At 42.7% G+C, this 21,917-nt stretch overlaps 1 protein-coding gene across 1 annotated transcript in view; it reads right to left on the reverse strand.

Annotated features, from left to right (window-relative positions):
• The window catches only part of LOC115473188 (arf-GAP with dual PH domain-containing protein 1-like), a 79,093-nt gene that overhangs the window by 36,143 nt on the left and 21,033 nt on the right, over nt 1–21,917 (reverse strand). The window contains 4 exon segments of the mRNA XM_030207950.1: nt 6,134–6,217; nt 12,404–12,550; nt 12,846–12,958; nt 14,494–14,576. Of these exon segments, the coding sequence (XP_030063810.1) occupies nt 6,134–6,217; nt 12,404–12,550; nt 12,846–12,958; nt 14,494–14,576 (427 nt within the window).

A 21,917-nucleotide genomic window follows, 5' to 3' on the forward strand; every position in this document is an offset into this window, starting at 1 on the left:
CAGTATATGTTACAGCAAGACCGGTACTAGGGTCTCTAGTGCCCCCTTGCAAACTATCAGTGTTTCCTAGCTGGTCAAATACAGAGTTACAGATCAGACTTCCCTGTGTATTAGGGGGCCCCTCCAGGGTCTGCCCTCGCCTCAGTATATGTTACAGCAAGACCGGTACTAGGGTCTCTAGTGCCCCCTTGCAAACTATCAGTGTTTCCTAGCTGGTCAAATACAGAGTTACAGATCAGACTTCCCTGTGTATTAGGGGGCCCCTCTAGGGTCTGCCCTCTCCTCAGTATATGTTACAGCAAGACCGGTACTAGGGTCTCTAGTGCCCCCTTGCAAACTATCAGTTCGTGCATAGGCGCCGGGTATAAGAGGCTTGGGGAGGCTAACTAGCTCATTTTCGAAAGTGATCGCTGGCCATTTCCCGACAGAAATCAGGAGATGGCTGGTGATTTCTTAAAAGCGGTGAAATCGGTATAATCGAAAGTGGCATTTTTGACAGCATCGCCACTTTCCCGTCGCTTCGCTGGCGAAAGTTCAAGGGGGCGTGTTGGTAGCTTAGCGAAGGCGGGACTTGGGCGGCCATGGGTGTGGCTACCAGATGGCCGGCTTTCGCCGATAATGGAAAAAAAAGCGGCGTTCAGCAGTATTTCGCTGGGTTTACTTGGTCCTTTTATTTTCACGACCAAGCCTCAAAAAGGTGCCCCAACTGACCAGATGACCACCGGAAGGCATCGGGGATGACCTCCCCGTACTCCCCCAGTGGTCACCAACCCCCTCCCACACTAAAACAATAAAACTAAAAACCTTTTTTGCCAGCCTCAAATGCCGTACCCACCTCCATGACAGCAGAATGTGTTCTATCCTCTGACAGCCTTTCCCTGGTTCTGATGTGGCTCTCGGGTGAGTGTGACACCTTTTCTGTTAGGTGCACTGCAGAGTCACATCAGCAATGCATTGTGGTGGGTGTAGGGTAGTGGACTCTACTCCCATGGTGCTTTTCCCCCTGCTAACTAGGTCAGAGTGTGTCCAGTTTTGTTTCCGGTAGTCCATGAGGTAGTGGCCATTTTTGTCAGCCAGTTTTAGATCCCTTTCATGTGTTACCCACGTTAGAGAACTTAGTTATTACCTTGAATGTTGCTGAAAGAGGGCATTGTACACCATTCTGCCAGCTCTGACCTACTGCTAATCTCAGTACTAGGGAGACTCTTTGCCAGTGGGGCACAACCTCTGATCTGCAGTTAACTGTGAGTAAACATGCTTATTCAAATAAAGGACTTTTTCAAAGAGATTAGTCTTCAGGTGTCAACTGGTGTGCCAAGGTTATACAGCAGCAACAAGTCCTAGAGGCCTGCGTATATGCAGGTCACTGGAGCACTTTTAGTGGGTACCGCAGTGCACTTAAGACAGGCGGACCCAGGCCCATCCCCCCCTACCTGTAACACTTGTGCTGGTAAATGGGAGCCCTCCAAATCCTACTGTACCCACATGTAGTTGCCCCCTTCACCCCTAAGAGCCACGGTAGTGTTGTACATTTGTGGGTAGTGGGTTTTGGGGGCTCAGCACCCAAAGTAAGGGAGCTATGCATGTGGGAGCTTTTTCTGAAGTCCACCACACTGACCCCTAGGGTGCCCAGTTGGTGTCCTGGTATGTCAGGGGGGCCAGTGCACTACGAATGCTGGCTCCTCCTATGACCAAATGCCTTGCATTTTGCCGGGTTCGAGATGGCCGGCAGTTTTTTCCATTATCGCTGAAAAACAAAACTGGCAATCTCAACTCTGGCGAACTCTGGCATTTGGCCGGGCTAAACTGTATTATCGAAAAAAAAGATGGCCGGCCATCTTTTTCGAAAATATGGTTCCAGCCAGCTGTACCGCCGCCGCCGCCAAAATAGATCGCTGGCGATCCATTTCACCAGCGACGTTCGATTATGCTCCTCCACGCCTCTCCAGCAGCAAGCCCCAAGCGTCTCTCTCTCTCATTACTACTACTACTATTTAGCATTTCTATAGCGCTACAAGGCATACGCAGCGCTCTCTCATCCCCCCGGCCCCACCCCCCCGATGCACCGTTTATCCCTCGCACTCCCTCCCTGCAGTGCAGTCCCTATAATTAGCGTCTCTATCCCTCTCACTCCCTCCAATGTGCTTTAGATCGCCCATCGCTGCCGGTAGCGGCACGCCAACCTTATTACAGCTTGCTTCGGGGCTTCTCAGCCTGACGGCATGACGTGCCCCGCCTCCTCTGACCAGCCTTCCTGCTTCCGCGAGGGCTGGATGCATCATAAGGAAGGCTGGTCAGAGGAGGCGGGGCACGTCAGGCCGAGAAGCCCCGAAGCAAGATGTAATAAGGTTGGCGTGTCGCTACCGGCAGCGAAGGGCGATCTAAAGCACATTGGAGGGAGATTGCGACTGTGGAGCGGAGACGAATGAGGGGCAGAAGTGGCTGCCGGGAGCACATCCGGCTTGCTTGGGCCCGGCTTCTCCCTCTGGCTGGGACAGTGGTCTTGGTGTGTTCTCGGGTCTGTTTCCTTAATGGCGGGGAATTTCTGGCAGAGTTCGCACTAGTAAGTGGGCGCCCCAGGGCTGGGGGGAAAGGGTTGTTTTCTGCTTTATTTTCACGAGTGATGTCCCTGAAGAAAGTGTGTGTGTGGCTCCTTTTATCCTGTTTCTTCTTCAGCTCCCCCCCCCCCCCCCCATGTAACAGATTGATGGGTGAGAACTTCCAGTCATAACTAAATCCCTTCATTATTATGCTTGGGGAGGGATAACTTGATTGGAGTTCAGCACCCTTAATCATTTTTAAAAGTTACCTCGTATGTTTGCTCCTTCATCTCTCCCCCCCCCCCCCCCCCCCCCCCCCAAGCCTGATAATGTTTAGGTATACAAGTTTCAATTTTTCTAGTATTGCTGCATGCTGAGTCTGGCTTCTTGAGGTAACTTTCCAGTTCAGTATTTTGCCTTCATATTTTTTTTATTTCTAGTTCCTTGTGTCATATCTGTTGTCATGTGTTTTTCATGTGTGATCAAGATGCAGTATTCTGCTAGCATGTAGTATTTGCAGCCCTTTTTGTTTTGTTTGTTTCACTAGGTTGTGTACTGGTGTTTTAGAGCCAGGTGTAATTATAGTGCTGCCTTTCCACGCATATGGTTGTAGCTCGTCCTGTCCTTGGAATTAGTGCTGTTATGGTTTGGTAAGGTTATGAGTGTGTTTTTGCACAAGTTTGTGTATAGTGTTTTGCAGTGGAGAGATTGTGTGTTGGCCTTACTGAGGTGGCACCAAAACATCAGAAAGGGTGTAGAGACTAAATCATGACACACTACTCTTCAAGGATCTACATATGGTCGTTAATAAAGGGAACTTATTGTGAACACTATCTACCCTAAAAGGGTGTTTTGTGGCTCTACATGAGAATTGTGGTATTATGATCCCTTGTTTCATATTGTTGACAGTCTGCATTTTCCGTATGATGGTATATTGGTGTATTAGGTCTGCCCAGTGTAATATTTATGGTACAGTAAGGTTCTGAGTGTGTTTTTGCACAAAGTTGTGCATAGTGTTTTGCAGTTGAGCGATTGTGGTTAGTATATGCTTTGAGCAACCACTTTACTCTTTGGCATATGATACATATCTAATATCTAAATTTAATAAAAGGTATTAATTGTGATTATTTTATTTTTACTTATTTTTTTCTGTGTGTTGTCAGATAATTATGGATGTAAACCCCACCCCTGGCCCCACCCCTAACCCCACCCCCTTTAGCCTCCCCAAACAGTTGGGCCACCGACCGCCTATGAGTTTCTGCCCCCCCAGTCCAGCATCTCCTTTTTCTCTTCTACCTCCCCCCTTCTCTCACCCCATCCCCCTTTTTAGCCTAGTACCTTAAAAGGTGAAGAACAAAAGTTTGTTTGTTTGTTTTTTTACTCAACAGCTTTTTAATTTATTTGAAATCTTCCCATATGTAGATATAAATATCATGAAATAAAATTGAATATCACTAAAACTGCTTAAAAATTATTGTAGCTGGTGGAAACAGCATTAATAAAGGCTATATTTTGTACTCCTTTTTCTACATAGTTCTATACAATACAGTAATATATGGCCAAATTTCAGTGAGGATATCCTGTTTACAGATGAGTTCATCATAACCGTTGTTATAATTTGCCTTGGGAAGCCTGGTGTTATAAAGATTGGAAGTAAAATTAAACTCTCCTTTCATTGGGGCACATGGATGCTAGCTCCTCCCAAGACCAAAGGGCTTGCATTTGGTCGTTTCTGAGATGGGTGTCCTCGGTTTCCATTATCGTTGAAAATCAGAAATGACCAAGTCTAAGGACGACCATCTCTAAGGTCGACCTAAATTTCCAGATTTGGGCATCCCCGACCGTATTATCGAAACGAAAGATGGACGTCCATCTTGTTTCGATAATATGGGTTTCCCCGTCCCTTCACGGGGACGTCCTGTGAGGACGTCCTCAGAAAAACTTGAGCGTCCCCTTCGATTATGCCCCTCTATGTAACACATAGTTGATGACGGCAGATAAAGACCTGTACGGTCCATCCAATCTGCCCAAGAAAATAAAGTCATTGCATATGGTATGAAGCCTGATCTGAAGATATCATATGAAAAATGCCAGTGCCAACCAGGATTCCACCTCTGTAGGACAACACTTTACAAAACCTGAACACTGTATTAACGATTTTATGGTGAGAATACTAAAAGGAAATTTTAAGACAATGCAGGAATGTAAGACCTTTGAAGTCAGAATGATTAAATATTTTGACACCCACCATTAACTTTCTCTTTGCTGCATGTACAATTTCTCATTCATAATAGATTTTCTAAATGTTAAACATCCATAGCTATCCCAGTATGTTTATGATACTGTATTGTAAAATTGGATTCTTACAACAAATTACTTTCTTATGCATTGTTCTTTGTTATGTATCCTATACTGTTTATTGTAAGCCACATTGAACTCAAACTTGTTTGGGATCATGTGGGATATAAAATTCTACTGCTGTGTCACCCTCTTATCACCATGCATTTCTCCCTGTTTCTCACCTAACCTACCCTCTTCCTGTGAGACTGTCACTGGAATGCTTTGATGTTTCACTTATATATGTACTGTTATTTATCAACATTTGCTTATTTCTGATCTGATGAAGAAGGGTTACCTTCGAAAGCTAATCACGAAATGTATTAAGTTAGTCCAATAAAAAAGTTATCATCTTATTTTCTTTTCTATGTTTTATTTTATTTCTATTGATTACCTATCAAGGTGTGACCTCTGTTTACTGTTGATACTACTATTTGAGGCTATGCAAGATCTAGCCCATCTCCGGCCGATATTCAGCCGACATGAGGCAGGCCGGCTAAGTCCAGTGATCAGCGCTGAGCTCAGATATTCAATGACAAGCCGTTTCCAGTGACCGGCATTGAATATCTTTTTTTTTTTTTTTTGGCCTGCTTAAACAACTGGCCAAGTTAATATTCAGCGCTGGTCGGTTCGGTTTATAGCAATCAAAGATAGGACTCCAATTTAGGCGGTCCTATTTGGCCACTAAACTTAGCTGGCAAAGCGCTTAATATTTGCGGCTAGCCCTAAGCACTAATATTCAGCAGAGATAACCAAGGCTTTGCTCCTAAATATCAGCCGGTCTATCTTTAAAGCCTGTTCTGTGTTTTTATCGTTTATCACATAGCTTTCATTCAGCTGTCTAAAATCTTAAGAGATTTCATTTGACAAAAATACAGTGAAGTCTTTGTCACAACAAAGTTCATTCTCAGTCACAGGTCCATCCCAGCTGATCTTTGAGGAGAAACTGATGTATCAATATTTAGGAACAAGCTATTTGCCAAGGGTGTAGCCAGACTTCAACATTTGGGGGGTCCAGAACCCAAAGTGGGGGGGGGGCACAGTTTGGCCTGCATCCTTGCTGCAACCCCAGGGGCCCCAGATACAATTTGGGGGGCCCAAGGCCCCCCGTATCTACACCACTGCTATTTGCATCTATAAGAGTTCATGATTTTGAAGTTTCATATGGTGGCATACCAGTACATGGCATGGCAGGGTTCAGATGTACAAGTGATGGAGGCTCTGGTAGCCAGGATCAGTGCTTGCTGGTAACTCACCTCATCATCACTAGCAATGGGAAATGCCACCTTCAGGTAGTGAAACTGTGCTGAACGAATCGCATTGAACCAGTCAACAATTTCCTATCAATACAAGACCGGAAGAGAGAATCATCAGTGTCAATAGGATTTTAAAACAAATAGGAGGAAATATGTTTTCACTCAAAGAATAGTTAAGCTCTGGAACTTGCTGCCCGAAGGATGTGGTAACAGCGGTTAGCGTATCTGGGTTTAAAAAAAGATTTGGATAAGTTCCTGGAGGAAAAGTCCATAGTTTGTGTTTGAGATGGACATAGGAGAAGCCACTGCTTGCCCTGGGATTGGTGATATAGAATGTTACTGATAATTGGGTTTCTGCCAGGTACTTGTGACCTAGATTGGCCACTGTTGGAAGCAGGATACTGGGCTATATTTATTTATTGCATTTGTATCACACATTTTCCCACCTATTTGCAGGCTCAATGTGGCTTACAATGTATCGTTATTGGTAGATAAAGATTGGAAGATAGTAATCAGTGTTGCATAAAAAGCATGAATAGCATAGTAAAGAATTTAAACAAGCATTTATAATAAAGAAGACAGTTCTGATATAGGTAAGGTGGAGAAGTGTCACATTTACAGCTGCTGATCTTTGTGGTATGCCTTGTTGAAGAGGTAGGTCTTCAAGGATTTACGAAAGTTAGTTAGTTCCCAAATAGTTTTTAATTTGCTTGGTAAAGCATTCCATAACTGTGTACCCAGGTAAGAAAAGTTTGACATATGCGTTAGTTTGTATTTGAGACCTTTACAGCTGGGGAAGTGAAGATTAAGGAATGTGCGGGATGATCTTTTAGCGTTTCTGGGTGGCAAGTCTACCAGGTCTGACATGTAGGCTGGGGCATCTCCGTGAATGATTTTATGACTTAGAGAACATATCTTGAACGCGATACGTTCTTTGAGTGGAAGCCAGTGTAATTTTTCCCTTAGGGGTTTAGCACTTTCATATTTTGTTTTTCCGAATATGAGTCTGGCTGCGGTGTTCTGGGCAGTTTGGAGTTTCTTAATGATTTGTTCTTTACATCCGGCGTAAAGTGCGTTGCAGTAATCTAGGTGACTAAGCACTATTGACTGTACCAGGTTGCGAAAGATGGTCCTTGGGAAGAAAGGTCTTACTCTTTTTAGTTTCCACATTGAATGGAACATCTTCTTGGTTGTATTTTTCACATGACTTTCAAGTGTAAGATGTCGATCAATGGTAACTCTAAGAATTTTCAGTGTGTCCAAGACAGGAAGTGACAAGTTTGGTGTGTTTATGGTGGTGAATTTGCTCGTGTTATATTGTGAGGTGAGTATAAGGCATTGTGTTTTTTCTGCATTAAGTTTCAGCATCTGCATCTGCCCATGAGTGCATAGTATGGAAGCTTTGGTTTATGTCGTTTGTAATTTCCTTTAGATCATGTTTAAACGGGATGTAGATCGTTACGTCATCTGAGTATATATATGGATTGAGGTTTTGGTTGGATAGTAGTTTGGCCAAGGGTGTCATCATTAGGTTGAAGAGGGTCAGCGAGAGGGGAGATCCTTGGGAAACTCCACATTCAGGTATCCATGTGGCTGAGGTATTTGAGTTAGATACCACTTGGTATGATCGTGTGGTTAGGAAACCTTTGAACCAATTGAGAACGTTGCCTCCAATTCTGAAGTATTCAAGGATGTGTACTAGTATTCCATGATCAACCATCTCAAAAGCACTGGACATGTCGAATTGTAGAAGAAGTATGTTATTGCCGGTTGCGATTGCTTGTTTAAATTTTGACATGAGGGTAACTAATACTGTTTCAATGCTGTGGTTAGGTCGAAATCCTGATTGGGAGTTGTGGAGTATTGAGAATTTGTTTAAGTAGTTGGTGAGCTGTTTGGTCACCATACCTTCCGTTAATTTGGTTATTAGAGGAATGGATGCTACTGGGCGGTAGTTAGTTGAGTCGCTTGAACTTTTCTTTGTGTCTTTAGGTATAGGGGTGAGTAGAATATTTCCTTTATCCTTTGGGAAGAGTCCATTTTGTAGCATGTGGTTCAAGTGCTCCGTGAGGTCAGATATGAACTGTTGAGGGGCAGACTTTATTAGGTTGTTAGGGCATATGTCCAGTTTACAATGAGACTTGGTGAACCTTTTGAGCGTTTGGGAGATGGTATCATCCGATAATGTCTCAAAAGTGGTGATAGGGAAGAAGCTGGAAACTACAGGCCGGTAAGCCTCACTTCGATTATTGGAAAAGTAATGGAAGCGATGCTGAAGGAAAGGATAGTGAATTTCCTAGAAGCAAATAAGTTGCAAGATCCGAGACAACATGGTTTTACCAAAGGGAAATCGTGCCAAACGAATCTCATTGAATTCTTTGACTGGGTGACTGGAGAATTAAATCAAGGACATGCTATGGACATAATCTACTTAGATTTCAGCAAAGCTTTTGACACGGTTCCCCACAGGAGGCTCTTGAATAAACTAGACAAGCTGAAGATAGGACCCAAAATGGTGAACTGGATTAGGAACTGGTTGACGGGCAGACACCAGAGGGTGGTGGTAAAGGGAGTTCGTTCGGAGGAGGGAAAGGTGAGTAGTGGAGTGCCTCAGGGATTGGTGCCAGGGCCGATTCAATTCAATATATTTGTGAGTAACATTGCCGAAGGGTTACAAGATAAAGTTTGCCTTATTGCGGATGACACCAAGATTTGCAACAGAGTGGACACCCCGGAGGGAGTGGAAAACATGAAAAAAGATCTGCGGAAGCTAGAAGAATGGTCTAACGTTTGGCAATTAAAATTCAATGCGAAGAAATGCAAAGTGATGCACTTAGGGAGTAGAAATCCAAGGGAGACGTATGTTTTAGGCGGGGAGAGTCTGATAGGTACAGACGGGGAGAGGGATCTTTGGGTGATAGTATCTGAGGACCTGAAGGCGACGAAACAGTGTGACAAGGCGGTGGCCATAGCTAGAAGATTGCTAGGCTGTATAGAGAGAGGTGTGACCAGCAGAAGAAAAGAGGTTTTAATACCCCTGTATAAGACGTTGGTGAGGCCCCACCTGGAGTATTGTGTTCAGTTTTGGAGGCCGTATCTTGCGAAGGATGTTAAAAAAATGGAAGCGGTGCAAAGAAAAGCTACGAGAATGTTATGGGATTTGCGTTACAACACGTATGAGGAGACCTGAACATGTATACCCTGGAGGAAAGGAGAAACAGGGGTGATATGATACAGACGTTCAAATATTTGAAAGGTATTAATCCGCAAACGAACCTTTTCCGGAGATGGGAAGGCGGTAAAACTAGAGGGCATGAAATGAGATTGAAGGGGGCAGACTCAAGAAAAATGTCAGGAAGTATTTTTTCACGGAGAGAATGGTGGATGCTTGGAATGCCCTCCCGCGGGAGGTGGTGGAGATGAAAACGGTAACGGAATTCAAACATGCGTGGGATAAACATAAAGGAATCCTGCTCAGAAGGAAGGGATCCCCAGAAGCTTAGCCGAGATTGGGAGGCAGAGCCGGTGGGGGGAGGCGGGGCTAGTGCTGGGCAGACTTCTACGGTCTGTGCCCTGACAATGGCAGATACAAATCAAGGTAAGGTATACACAAAAAGTAGCACACGTGAAATTATCTTGTTGGGCAGACTGGATGGACCGTGCAGGTTTTTTTCTGCCGTCATCTACTATGTTACTATGTAAGTTGGTCCAGGTTCTGTCCGCTGGGTATGCACCAGGGTTTGGGTCTAGACAGTCAAGTAGTTTTGCATAGTCGATGGTATTGACAGGTATCTTGAGTTGTAATTTTATGATTTTCTCATTGAAGTATTTTGCGAGATTGTCTGCTGCTGGTGTGTCTGTGCTGTTAGAAGTCACCGGTGTCGTATCTAGTAATTTGTTCACGATTTGGAAGAGTTTATGTGTGTCCTTGTAGTTTGGTCCAATTTTGGTTTTGTAGTAAACTCTTTTAGTTTGTCTTATGGTGTATTTGTATTTTCTTTGTAGTTGCTTCCAAGCATTCAGTGTGGAGTCGTCTTTCTTTTTATTCCATGCTCGTTCTAGTCTTCTAACTTGTATTTTTAGTTTTTTCAGTTCTTCATTAAACCATTGTATTGAGTTCTTTCTGTGTGAGATTCTGGTTTGGAGTGGTGCTATGTTGTCTAATATGTCTCTGCATCTATTGTCCCATTCTTGGAGAAATTCGTTTGTGTCAGTCTTTATAGTCCATCCATTGTAGTAGAACTGTTGCCAGAATAATAACTGATCTATTTTGCCTCTCATGGTATAGGTTATTCGTTCTTGTTTGTGGGGTGAAACTTTCATTCACCATTGGCGGGAGAGGTTTGCTTTATAGTGGTCAGACCATGGTGTGGGTGTCCACTTTGTATTTGTTAGTACTAGATTTAATTCAGGGGCGAATTTGTGTGTGATGATGTCTAGTGCATGTCCTTTAATGTGGGTTGGTTGTGTGTTTGGCCTCTGAAGATCCCATAGTTGGAGGAATTCTTCGCATTCTTGGGTGTTTGTTGAAGTAGGATCATCAAGGTGTAAGTTTATGTCCCCTACTATGAGAAGTTTAGAGGTAGAGATGCATGTATTTGATATAAAGTCCATGAAATGTGATTGGCAGTCCTGCCAATTACCTGGCAGTCTGTAGAGTAGGACTACGTTAAGGTGTTCCTGCAGGTTTGGGTGATTGATTCTAACTGAGGCGATTTCGAGTTGGGGTAGAATGGATTCGGTTATGGTTGTGATGGTGAACTGGGATCTGTAGATTATAGCTATTCCTCCTCCTCTTTTTCCATTTCTTGTCCAGTGGATAATTCTGTAACCTGGGGGGCATAGCTCTAAAATTATGGGGTCTTTAAGGTCATGAATCCAGGTTTCAGTGATGAATAAGAGATCGAGATTGTCTGTTGTGATCCAGTCTGTTATTGTTGTTGTTTTATTAACTACTGATCTAGCATTTATATAACCCAGTTTGATTGGTTGGTAGGGGTCGGTTTGGGGCAAAGATGTGTTGATTTTTATTAGTTGTCTGTTCTCTTGGTATCTGGTTTTGTTGTGTCCTTTCTTTCCTTTCTGTTGGTTGTTTCCGTGTGTAGTTGTTTTTCCTTTTAAATGGTTGTTATTCTTTTGGCCTGGTGTACTGTAGTCGAGTTGTCTGTAGGATTTATGTGCTTTGGGTAGATTATTATCTGTGTGTGGGGTTGTCCATGCATAGTAGATTAGGGGGAGAAAGTAGATTATTAATAGCAGTTTGTTAATGTTCATATTGGCATTGGTTAATGTAATACAGTTAGCTGATTAAAGTAGTGTTCAGCAGTGCAGAACACTGCTTTTACATTCAGTGGTGTAATATGGTGTGGTGCAGTATGGTGTCTTTAGAGTGGTCAATTAGTTAGAGTCATCGGTATAAGTTAGTATTACAGTTCAAAGTGAGTCCATACTACAAATACAGAAAAATGTTATAGGATGCAATACTAGTATTAGAGGTCTAGAGTCTGCGAAATAAGCATTTCAAGATGTAAACCATTTTGATCCGCCATGCAAGAAGCGACGGTATAGAGAATAAACAAACAATAAACAATAATGATAATAGAGGTTTAGAGTCAGTAAAATAAATTTAGTTTTTGGTTGGTCTTTATTTCCACTCTCCTGTGTTGTCATCTGACTCTGGGATCAGTTCCTTAGTGGGTTATGGATCATTGGTCTGACCCAGTATGGGTATACTTATAGTTAGCATGAAAGCCCTTGCCACCTAGAAAATAGGTATTGGTAAGAGCTCACATGCTAATGGAGAAATTAGGGCGTGGCCATTAATAGACAAAAGGGAAAATGGAGTCATTTTCCTGCTGCACTAAAAGTGGTCACAGCACATGGGAAAAAATAGCTGAGGATAACAGTGGCCACTTTTTAATGCAGCTTAGTAAGGCCCTTTAGATTTTGAGTCCACTAGGGACAGAGAAAGTACCTGCAGATAATAAATATAAACCACTTTAGCTGTACCACAGGAAGGTGGTATATCAAATCCATGACCAGTTACCTCTGACCCTTTATACACTGAGTGAAGAAATATTTTTTCCCGATTTGTTTAAAATTTGCTACTTAGTAGCTTCATTGTGTGTACTTTTGGAAAGAGTAATCAAGTGATTCACATCTACCCATTCCACTCAGGATTTTATAGACCTCTATCATATCTCCCCTCAGCTGTCTCTTCTCCAAGTTGTGACAGTACTCTGAGATAGTTTGGGGTTAGTGTTGTGTTACCTTCCCATCCTCGTGGTACACAAATATGTGCCTTGTTTTGTTGTCCTTGAGGTAGGTCAGCTGCAGGCCATTGGGATTCCTGATTTTTTCAGGCTGCAGGGTGGCATTGAGGGTGATGACTTTTATACATACTTTTGGTTCTTTAGCCTGAAAAGTGAGAATAAATAAAGTTTTGAACTCTAATCAACCACAACATGGAAGAAAACTTGTAGTTTTAATGGTCTATGGTGGGGGTGGGGGGGTGGGAAGGAACGTTTCTTAAACCGAATGTGTATGGAATAGAAATGTTTGGCTGCAATCAGGATCTCTTGGAACTAACAGCGTGATAAATAAAAATGTCTGTATGTTACCCATAGAAGTGCCCTCCCTGGGCTGGTATGCATTGCAGTACAATAGGATGGGAGGCCCTATGACAAGGTCAACATCAAACCAGATCACTCACGTCATGCTTTACATAGTACTTCAGAGTCCCATCCCTCTCCGATAAAACAAACTTGCGGATCAGATACTGCCTATTATCTCGCCCACGTTTCCATAGATTTCCTTCCTTCATTCCTACAACAAGATGTTTACATTTCAAAATATACTCGTACTGGAGGTTAGCCTAGTAGTGGGCTAAGGGAGAAGCTTACACAGTTAACATGTTACTGTTATATGATTGTTTTACAGTGCTGTTAAATGTGTATATTTCTGATACTGTATCATGCAGGTTTACCTCTTTTGTAGGAGGGGGCTTTATATGCGGCCCTCCTCCCCAGATTTTAATGACTAATTATTTTTATAAATATTTCTATGATTTTGTTTTCATAGATCCCTATTTGTTTGGTTATACCCTCAAAAAGCTTTCTGCGGGTGCGTAACGCTTTCAGTCCTGATTGGTGGGGTGGGGGGGGGAAGGGGGTACTCGCAGACACTCACACAGAGGCTTCATCCATCTGACTGATTGTCCATCTATGTATACACTTAGGCACAAAGGTACAGACAAACACAGAAGGGGGAGAAGGGAATCCAGTCATAGTGCAGTGATGATACCCACAAGTTAGATTTAGGGAACGTGATTGCAGAAAGATTTCCAGTAAGTATCTGAGGTGCAAACCTCCCAGCCAAGGGCAATTACTGCAAAGACTGGTGCACAGAGAGTTGTGAGAGAGGGGAGGGGCATAAAATAGTGAAAACAAAAATCGCTGAATATTTGTAAATGAAGGTTCACAGTGCCATAGCCCACTTCAAGCTACTTCCAATTAACCTAAAAGTCCACAGGAGCAGGAGGAGATTGATAGTATTGGTAAAAAGTATACAATGTTTTTGGGCTCAGCACAGACTCATTCATGGATGGACAGATGCAGCACAAGTGCACCCTAGTGGTCGAAGTGATTTTTGCATAATGCTGTGGTAAGGGATTCTCTAGGAGTACATTACCTCAGAGTAATCTAAAACAGCCCTGGTGGAAACCCAAAGACGTTGCGATTATCAGCAAAACATACTTTCTTCATTTCTCTTATTTGCTTTTTGCCTCTGTAGAACTGTCTCCCTTCCCTGTTTTTCTCCCTATTGTACTCTTGTTTTCCTTTCTCTGTCATTCTGTCTCTTTCTACTTCTCTAGCTGCAGTGGGAATGGGCTGCATGGAAAGCTGTACCCTGCATGCTTAGGGACTGCTACAGAACAACAGTTTACTACAGTGGCATCTGTCTAGTACAGTCTCCTGGCTTATACATTAAAACATTCAGGTTAAATCACTGTGACACTGACTAAACCATCTTCCTTTGTGCCAGGTCCTGGGCGTGGGAGAAATCTAGGCATATTCACATCCTTCTTCTGGTTGAGAACTAGTTCCTGCTTGCGCCCTCTTCCCTGTGCCCTTTCCCAGCTTGAGGCTGAAGATTTTGAAAGGTTACCCTACTTTCTGGCAATGCTATGAGTAGCTTTGTTCACAGCTTATCTTGAGGTGAGCTTCCCATGTACCATTTTACTGCTGGTGGGGATCGAGACTCGGACAATGTATGATCTCCCCCGCACCACTGTACCAGCCCTTGCTTTGACATTTGCAGAGCTGTCACTCCAGGAACTCTGATTTTAATCCTGTTCTTACCATTGAAAAAAGGTGTCTGTTTTCCTGGCTCCTTGAACTCCTTTCGTTCATACTTCGCCCGTATCCACTGCTCCCTTAGGACCCTGTGAGACACAGTGACACTAGGCTAAGATATATACTGATAAAGAACGTGCGGAACTATTGTTAGTAATATGTAATTTATCTTTAAAATCGAGCACGGTACTGGAAGTTTGGAGGGTGGCCAATGTAATGCCAATTTTTTTAAAAAGGTTCCAGAGACGATCCAGGAAATTACAGACCAGTGAGCTTGACATCAGTGCCAGGCAAAATGGTAGAGACTATTATAAAGACCAAAATTGCACAGCATATTCAAAAGCATGCATTAATGAGACAAAGCCAACGTGGATTTAGTGAAGGGAAATCGTGCCTCACCAATCTTTGGAGTGGACAAACATGTGGATAAAGGTGAGCCAGTCGATATTGTGCATCTGGACTTTCAAAAGGCATTTGACAAAGTACCTCATCAAAGACTTGATCCTGATCTTTCTTGCCCTTTTCTGGACACAGACCATAGAAGTCTGCCTGGTTCTGTCCTTATGCCCCAACTACTGGAGTTTATTTATTTATTTATTTATAACATTTATAAATCGCACAATCCAAAAGTACTCAGCGATGTACAATAAAACAGTCATAATATTTACCTCATGACATACAAGACAAACCAATTAAGTCTACTAGTATAAATAAATCATATATTCACTACACTGACATAATATCTATCCTGATCTGTACTGCCATACATGGAACACAGACCGCAGAAATCTGCTCAGTATTGCCCTTACGTTCCCATTATAGGAGCTGCTGTTAAAACCCTCTCCAGCACATCCTAATCTCTCTAGCCATATATGGGACACTGACTGTAGAAGTCTGCCCAGCACTGGCCTTAGTTCCTCACACAGTGCCCCCCTTCCTTTTACCTTTCATTCCCAGGTACAAATATTGGTTAGAACTTGTTAATAATAATGAACATGCTACATAAATATAATGAGAAACCGTTGAACAGTATAAAGTTCCTATGGTCAGTGAAGTGCAAGTATTAAGGCAAAAGACCTATGAGTCACAAACCTGTGAAAACAATGAGGGAGTCATAGAATCAACCTTGAGCAGCCTGGTGTGAAGCAGAGACAGGAGGCTGTGTAAGGGGGGGCAGAAGGAATGTTGCTTGCAGACATTTGTAGATAAGGAATGTAAGAACAAGCTTCAAAGAAAAGGGTTGCTGACGTGCACACATTGGGTGCAGTATGAATGTAAGTGTATTTAAACTGAGGAGAAGATAGGTATCTTAAGCAAAGCAAAGCAAAGCACAGCAAAGCTGAGCAAGCATACTGTATATCTCTGTATTACTGCTGAGCAAATATATATCTCTGTATTATTGCTAAAAATATATTGTGTAAGCAGACTTTACTTCCAGTGTGGTGTTCCCACGCTGCCTCTGTCCGACGGAGGACAGTTGAAAAAAATAAAATATTTTGATTATTCTTCTTTATAATAGGTGTCAGTTTCTTTGTTTACACACATATAAGGTGTAAATCAACAAACTGTATATTTTAAGTTGACTGTTGAGTAAACTAAAGCCTCTTTTGTCTTGGGTTAATTTCAAGAGGGCGGTGCAGGTAATGAAATTCAGTACTATAGATTACTGTAATATCATTTATCTTGGCCTCCCATGCTTCTGTCTTCAGGGGCTTCAAGTGTCAATGAACTCTGTTGTGTGGCTTGTGTTGGGCCATTCACGGTCAGAACATTCGACTGTCCACCTGAGGTGTCTGAAGTGGTTGCCAATGCAAAGCACAATTTTGTATAAGTTGTGATTAACTTTATCAGATATTTGCAACATGCTGTGGGTCTTTAAGATCTCAAGACAAATGCCCATTCAAGACGTTGCTAACAGCTAAGTGGTTTTTTGCACTTTGATGTCTTCAAATTTTTGTTATACACAGCGAACTGAGCATATTGTAAAAAAATTTTTTTTCAAAAAGAATACATTTCCACACAAAGGGAGGAGGTGGGTGTTAAGACCAATGATTAAAGAAAGTAGTGACCCTCCATGAGAAATTTCAGCAATTTTGCTGTTTGTCACCTGTCTGAGGTCTGTTCCCCACCCCTCCCCCCTGCCTAATTTTTATACCCTGCACATTGTATAGGATACAAATGTAACAAATAAATAAATAAAATTTCCAGTTCAGTTTTTTGCCTTCATCTCTCTATTACTTATTTGTGACCTCTTGTTTCATATTTGCTGAGGGTCTGTCTGTGTTTTGTGTGTGTGACCATACTGCTAGTATGTAGTTTCTGAGTAGAGATCTGTAGCAGACCCATTTGTTTTGTTTTCTCAGCAGGTGGTGTATTGGTGTTTTATTGGTGTAATATTTACAGTGCTTCCTTTTCACAGATAAGGTTCTTGCACTTTGAGTTCTAGGAGTTAGTATTATGGTTTGGTAAGGTTCTATGTGTTTTGTACATGTTTGTGTATAGTGTTTTGCAGTGGACGGATTGTGTGATGGCCACTTGGCCTTATTGAGGAGACACCAAAACCAATATAATTTTAGTTTTTTATAACAATAGACGGTGTTTGTGAAAGAATAATAGAATGTATGTACATGTATCATTTTTTCCCTTCTGAGATAGCAACCCTAGTGCATACAGTTGGTTGTAGAGGGGTGGGCTGTGGGTGGGGGGGAACAACAGTAGGTGTGGCAAGGGTTTTGGGGCAGGGCATGGGTGGAGCAAGGGGGAAGGGAGATACAGATATGCTACACCTAGGGAGGAAAAATATGTAGATGTGCTGGACTTGGAAGGGAGGGAGCTGGAGATGTGCTGGAAGGGAGATATGATGGACCTGCCAGGAAGGGTGGCCAATAAGAGACAGAGAGATCGGACTGGGGGAGGGGGAGAGATGCTGGACCCGGGGAGGGGGAACAGGAGGGAAGAGACAGAGACTAGACAGGGGGTGAAACAAAGGAGGAGAGACAATGGACCCAAGGAGGGAGAGAATAAGATATGCCACACCACATGTGGGGGGTACAAAAGAGAAAACATGGAGTAGAATAGGTGTTGGGTTTTTCTGTCAAAAAGCTGGCAACCCTATCCATTGACAGAAGGAGATGCCTTAATAAAATGTTATCTCCTGCTGTCACAGGACCAGTCTTGCAATAAGAGTGGCCTAGTAGTTAGGGTGGTGGACTCTGGTCCTGGGGAACTGAGTTCAATTCCCACTTCAGGCACAGGCAGCTCCTTGTGACTCTGGGCAAGTCACTTAACCCTCCATTGCCCCATGTAAGCCGCATTGAGCCTGCCATGAGTGGGAAAGCGCGGGGTACAAATGTAACAAAAATAAAAATATCATTGCAAGACTGGTCCAGTGACAGCAGGAGATGACATTTTATTAAGGCATCTCCTCCTGTCAGAGGGGGAGGGGGCTTGTTGATGCTGTGATCCGCAGAATATTGGTGAGTCAGGGGTGGAGCCAGGAGAAGGATTGGTGGGGTTGGGGCAGGGTTGAGGGCTTGTCTTGAAATCTCCCTCTCAAACGTTGGGTCCCCTTGGCAGTTCTGCGCAGGCAGAAGTGTTTACGTCACTGCTTCTGCTGGTCAGCATCCAGGACTTTGCAGGAGCGCAGGGGCAGGCACGAGGTGTTGTGAACCCATGAAAGAACGATATTGGACACCTGGGGAAGGAGGGAGGTGTCAAGGAAGGGAGGCAAAGATGATTTACAGCAGGATGGACAGCAGAGAGCAGAAAGTGGACCCTACCATTGGGCAGCCCTAGGCATTTCGCTCAATAGTAGCTCCACCCCTTGGATGTGAGCAGCGAGTCGCTCTTTATGAGGGAACAGAAAGCAATGACTTCATCACCTGACCCTTGAAAGCAAGATACAATGGTGGTACATAATAATCTTTTCTAGTATTTTGCAATTTCTAGGCCTTCTCCCCTTTTTTCTTTCTCTGTAATACAGTACTTTTAAGCCCCCTCCCCCTCACACACACACATCCAAAACAATATTGTTACTTTTTGTATTGTGTTTTGCGAGTCTTCTTTTATGAATTGTGTATGTTTACTCTGTGATCTGGAATTGTGTGGGATATAAATTATAAAATAAATATGGTAAAATTACCATTTTTTTTAAAGATCACAGTAAAATGAACTTCACTTAAGTACATCAAACTAAACCTCATATCTCCCATGATCAATCCCACTGATCTTTTGAGAACCACTTTATCTAAGCTGGGGGCCTTGTAGAGTCAGGGCTCTAGGTGATGTACTTCCAGAGTGGTCCCTATCACTATGCATCTGCCAAAGGCGTCAGCAGTGGAGTGCTGGCACAACTGGCAAATATAGCAGCAGGGAAGCCCTTTAAAAGCCACTTTCACTGGTGGATCTTTCTGCATCCTATTTGAATTTTAATTGTAAACCACCTTGTTTTGACATTTTGCTGATATTGCAAAGATAAAGATAAAGCACTCTCCAGGACTGGGCTACCGCACTTATAGTAAGCAATAGAAATAAAACAAAATAAAACATGGAAAAGAAAATAAGATGATACCTTTTTTTATTGGACATAACTTAAAACAATTCTTGATTAGCTTTCAAAGGTTGCCCTTCTTTGCCAGATCGGAAATAAGCAAATGTTGGTAGATGACAGTATATATAAGTGAAACATCAAAACATTTCAGTGACAGTCTAACAGTGCAGATTGTCAGAAAGTAAAGATGACTGTTCACTTTTGTTTCTTTTTCTATAAGTTTGTTAATTTGCTTTTTCATGCGGCTGTATGCGGTATCTTCCATCTTGAGTAGAAAGGTGTGGTAGCCGTGTTAGTCCACTTTTAAAGGTAATCAATAGAAATAAAACAAAATAAAACATGGAAAAGAAAATAAGATGATACCTGTTAGACTGTCACTGAAATGCTTTGATGTTTCACTTATATATACTGTCATCTACCAACATTTTGATTATTTCCGATCTGACGCAGAAGGGCAACCTTTGAAAGCTAATCAAGAAATGTATTAAGTTATGTCCAATAAAAAAGGTATCAATTTTTCTTTTCCAAAGTACCTTTAAAAGTGGACTAACACGGCTACCACACCTCTGCACTTATAGTAGCAACACTTATTTGACTGTTTCAAATACTAACATACCTATCTCCTGACCATAGGTAAGTATAAATCCTCAGGGAGGTGAAGCACTAAATACCTCTACACAAATGGGAAAAAGGGGCAACATCTGGAAACCACTATATACTAATCCCCCATAGTATTGGAAATAAGGTTCTGGATCTAGAGGCTGTGATGGAAGAGGCAGATTTGGATTTAGTGGTGGTCACGGAGACATGGTTCACATAGAACCATGACTGGGATATAGTTGTACCAGACTATAATTTGTTCAGTAAAGACAGGGTAGGAAAAAAGGGAAGGGGAGTGGCATTATATGTTAAAGATAATATTAAAGCCACACAGGACCTACAGGGTAAGGAAGAGGCACTGTGGGTCAATCTGGAAAAATAGAAATGGCAAATGTATTTAATAAGTGTGATATACAGGCCTCCTTCACACTGTGAAGTTCACAGACAAAAGAAGTGGACAGAGATTTAATTGAAGACATTCAAAATATAGCTGTGAAAAGGGAAGTAGTACTAATTAGTGATTTTAATATGCCAAATGTTGATTTGGGTATCCCTATTGAGGGTTTTCTAGAAGCAGGGAGATCCTGGATTTTCTACAGGGTGAACTGTTCCAGCAGTTTGTAATGGAAGCCACGCAGGATGGGGCCATACTAGACTTATTGCTTATGAATGGAGATAGTGTTTCTGGTGTTATAGTGGGTGATCACCTGGCATCCAGTGCTCACCAGATGCTGTGGTTTAATATTAAGACAGGTGTGGAGAGGGTTCATTCAAAAGTGAAGGTTCTAGACTACCTAGCTTGTTCAGATGAAGGATTACCTCAAGCCATGAGCAAAACTGAAAGGAGCTACTGTAAGGGCAGCAAACCTTTATGTAAGCAACATAAATAAAAATAAGAGGAAAAGAAGGCTGCTTTGGCTCTCAAAAGTAGTTGCTGAAAAGGTAAGGACTTAGCCTTGATATACTAAAAGAGATCACAGAAAGAGGAAGGCAGGCAACAATATCTGGAAAAGCTAAGAGGAGCTGGTAGACTAGTCAGGAAAGCAAAGATGCAAATGGAAGAAATAAAATAGCCAATATGTTAAAATGGGGAAACAAGACATATTTTTTTTTAGATATGTTAGTCATAGGAGAAAGTGCAAAAGTGGCATTGTGATACTCAAACGTGAAGGGGAAGAATGTGCAGAAGCTGATAAAGATAAGGTGGAATTGCTTAACAAATATTTCTGTTCTGTGTTCTCAGCTGAAGGACCGGGAGCAGGACCACAGAAGACAAACACATGTAGGAATGGAGGGGTGGTAGACCCTTGACTGTTTTCAGAGGACTGTGTTTGTGAGGAGCTAGCTAAACTAAAGGTAGACAAAGTGATGGGGTATACATCCGAGGGTACTGAAGGAACTTAGGGAAGTTCTGGCGGCTGTACAGGCAGACCTTTCCAATGTTTCTCTAAAGTCAGGAGTGATCCCAGAGGACTGGGGAAGGGCAGATGTGGTCCCTCCCCACAAAAGCGAAAGTAAGGAAAAGGTTGAGAACTACAGGTAGGTAAATCTGACTTCTGTGGTAAGTAAATTAATGAAAACACATTTAAAACAAAAAACACCCAGATATTCAATACCGGTCAGCGGAAATGGCCCAGCATTGAATATCTGGGCTCAGAGACGACCACGGGAGTCAGCCTGGCTAATATCGGGCCCTTAAAGTTCTGCTCCCTTAAAGGGTGCAGAGTCCTCTAGTGGCTCTGATAAGATACTGGACTTTGGCTTGTAAATACCCCCAAAATTTCTGGAACAAGGGGAGGGTCTCCTGACCAGTGAAGTAATGGTGGAAGAAGACCCCTCAGAGGAAAACTGTGGTTGATATAAATACCCAGCCCAGTTTGAATGTCTTTAGTTCCTGGTTCCATGACCATTGTACCATATGGTATAGGGAAGAAGGTCTTTGGCTAGCCCAGCCATTGCACCTAAAGAAGCAAAGAGTGGAGAGCAGTGCCAGAGCTGTGCAGGCTTCTGCACTAGCTACCTGATATAAGCTGGAATGGGGAACCAGTCCACCCCCATATCCTGCAGAGGAGAATCAAGGAGAAAGCAGTAAGAGAAACTACAGAAGATCCAATCATAAGAAGCAGAAAGGAACAAAGAGAAGTTCCTTGGATCTATCAACATAAAGAAACCCAGTAGCAGAGTTCCCATCTGGGGATGAACCCACCAGATAAGGAGACTGCCAAAAGACTTTCTTAGGAGCCTACTGAAAACAGAGAACTCTGAAGAACTACAAAGAGAC

The sequence above is a fragment of the Microcaecilia unicolor genome, chromosome 1 (genome assembly GCF_901765095.1).
Source record: "Microcaecilia unicolor chromosome 1, aMicUni1.1, whole genome shotgun sequence".
Taxonomy (NCBI): Eukaryota; Metazoa; Chordata; class Amphibia; order Gymnophiona; family Siphonopidae; genus Microcaecilia; species Microcaecilia unicolor.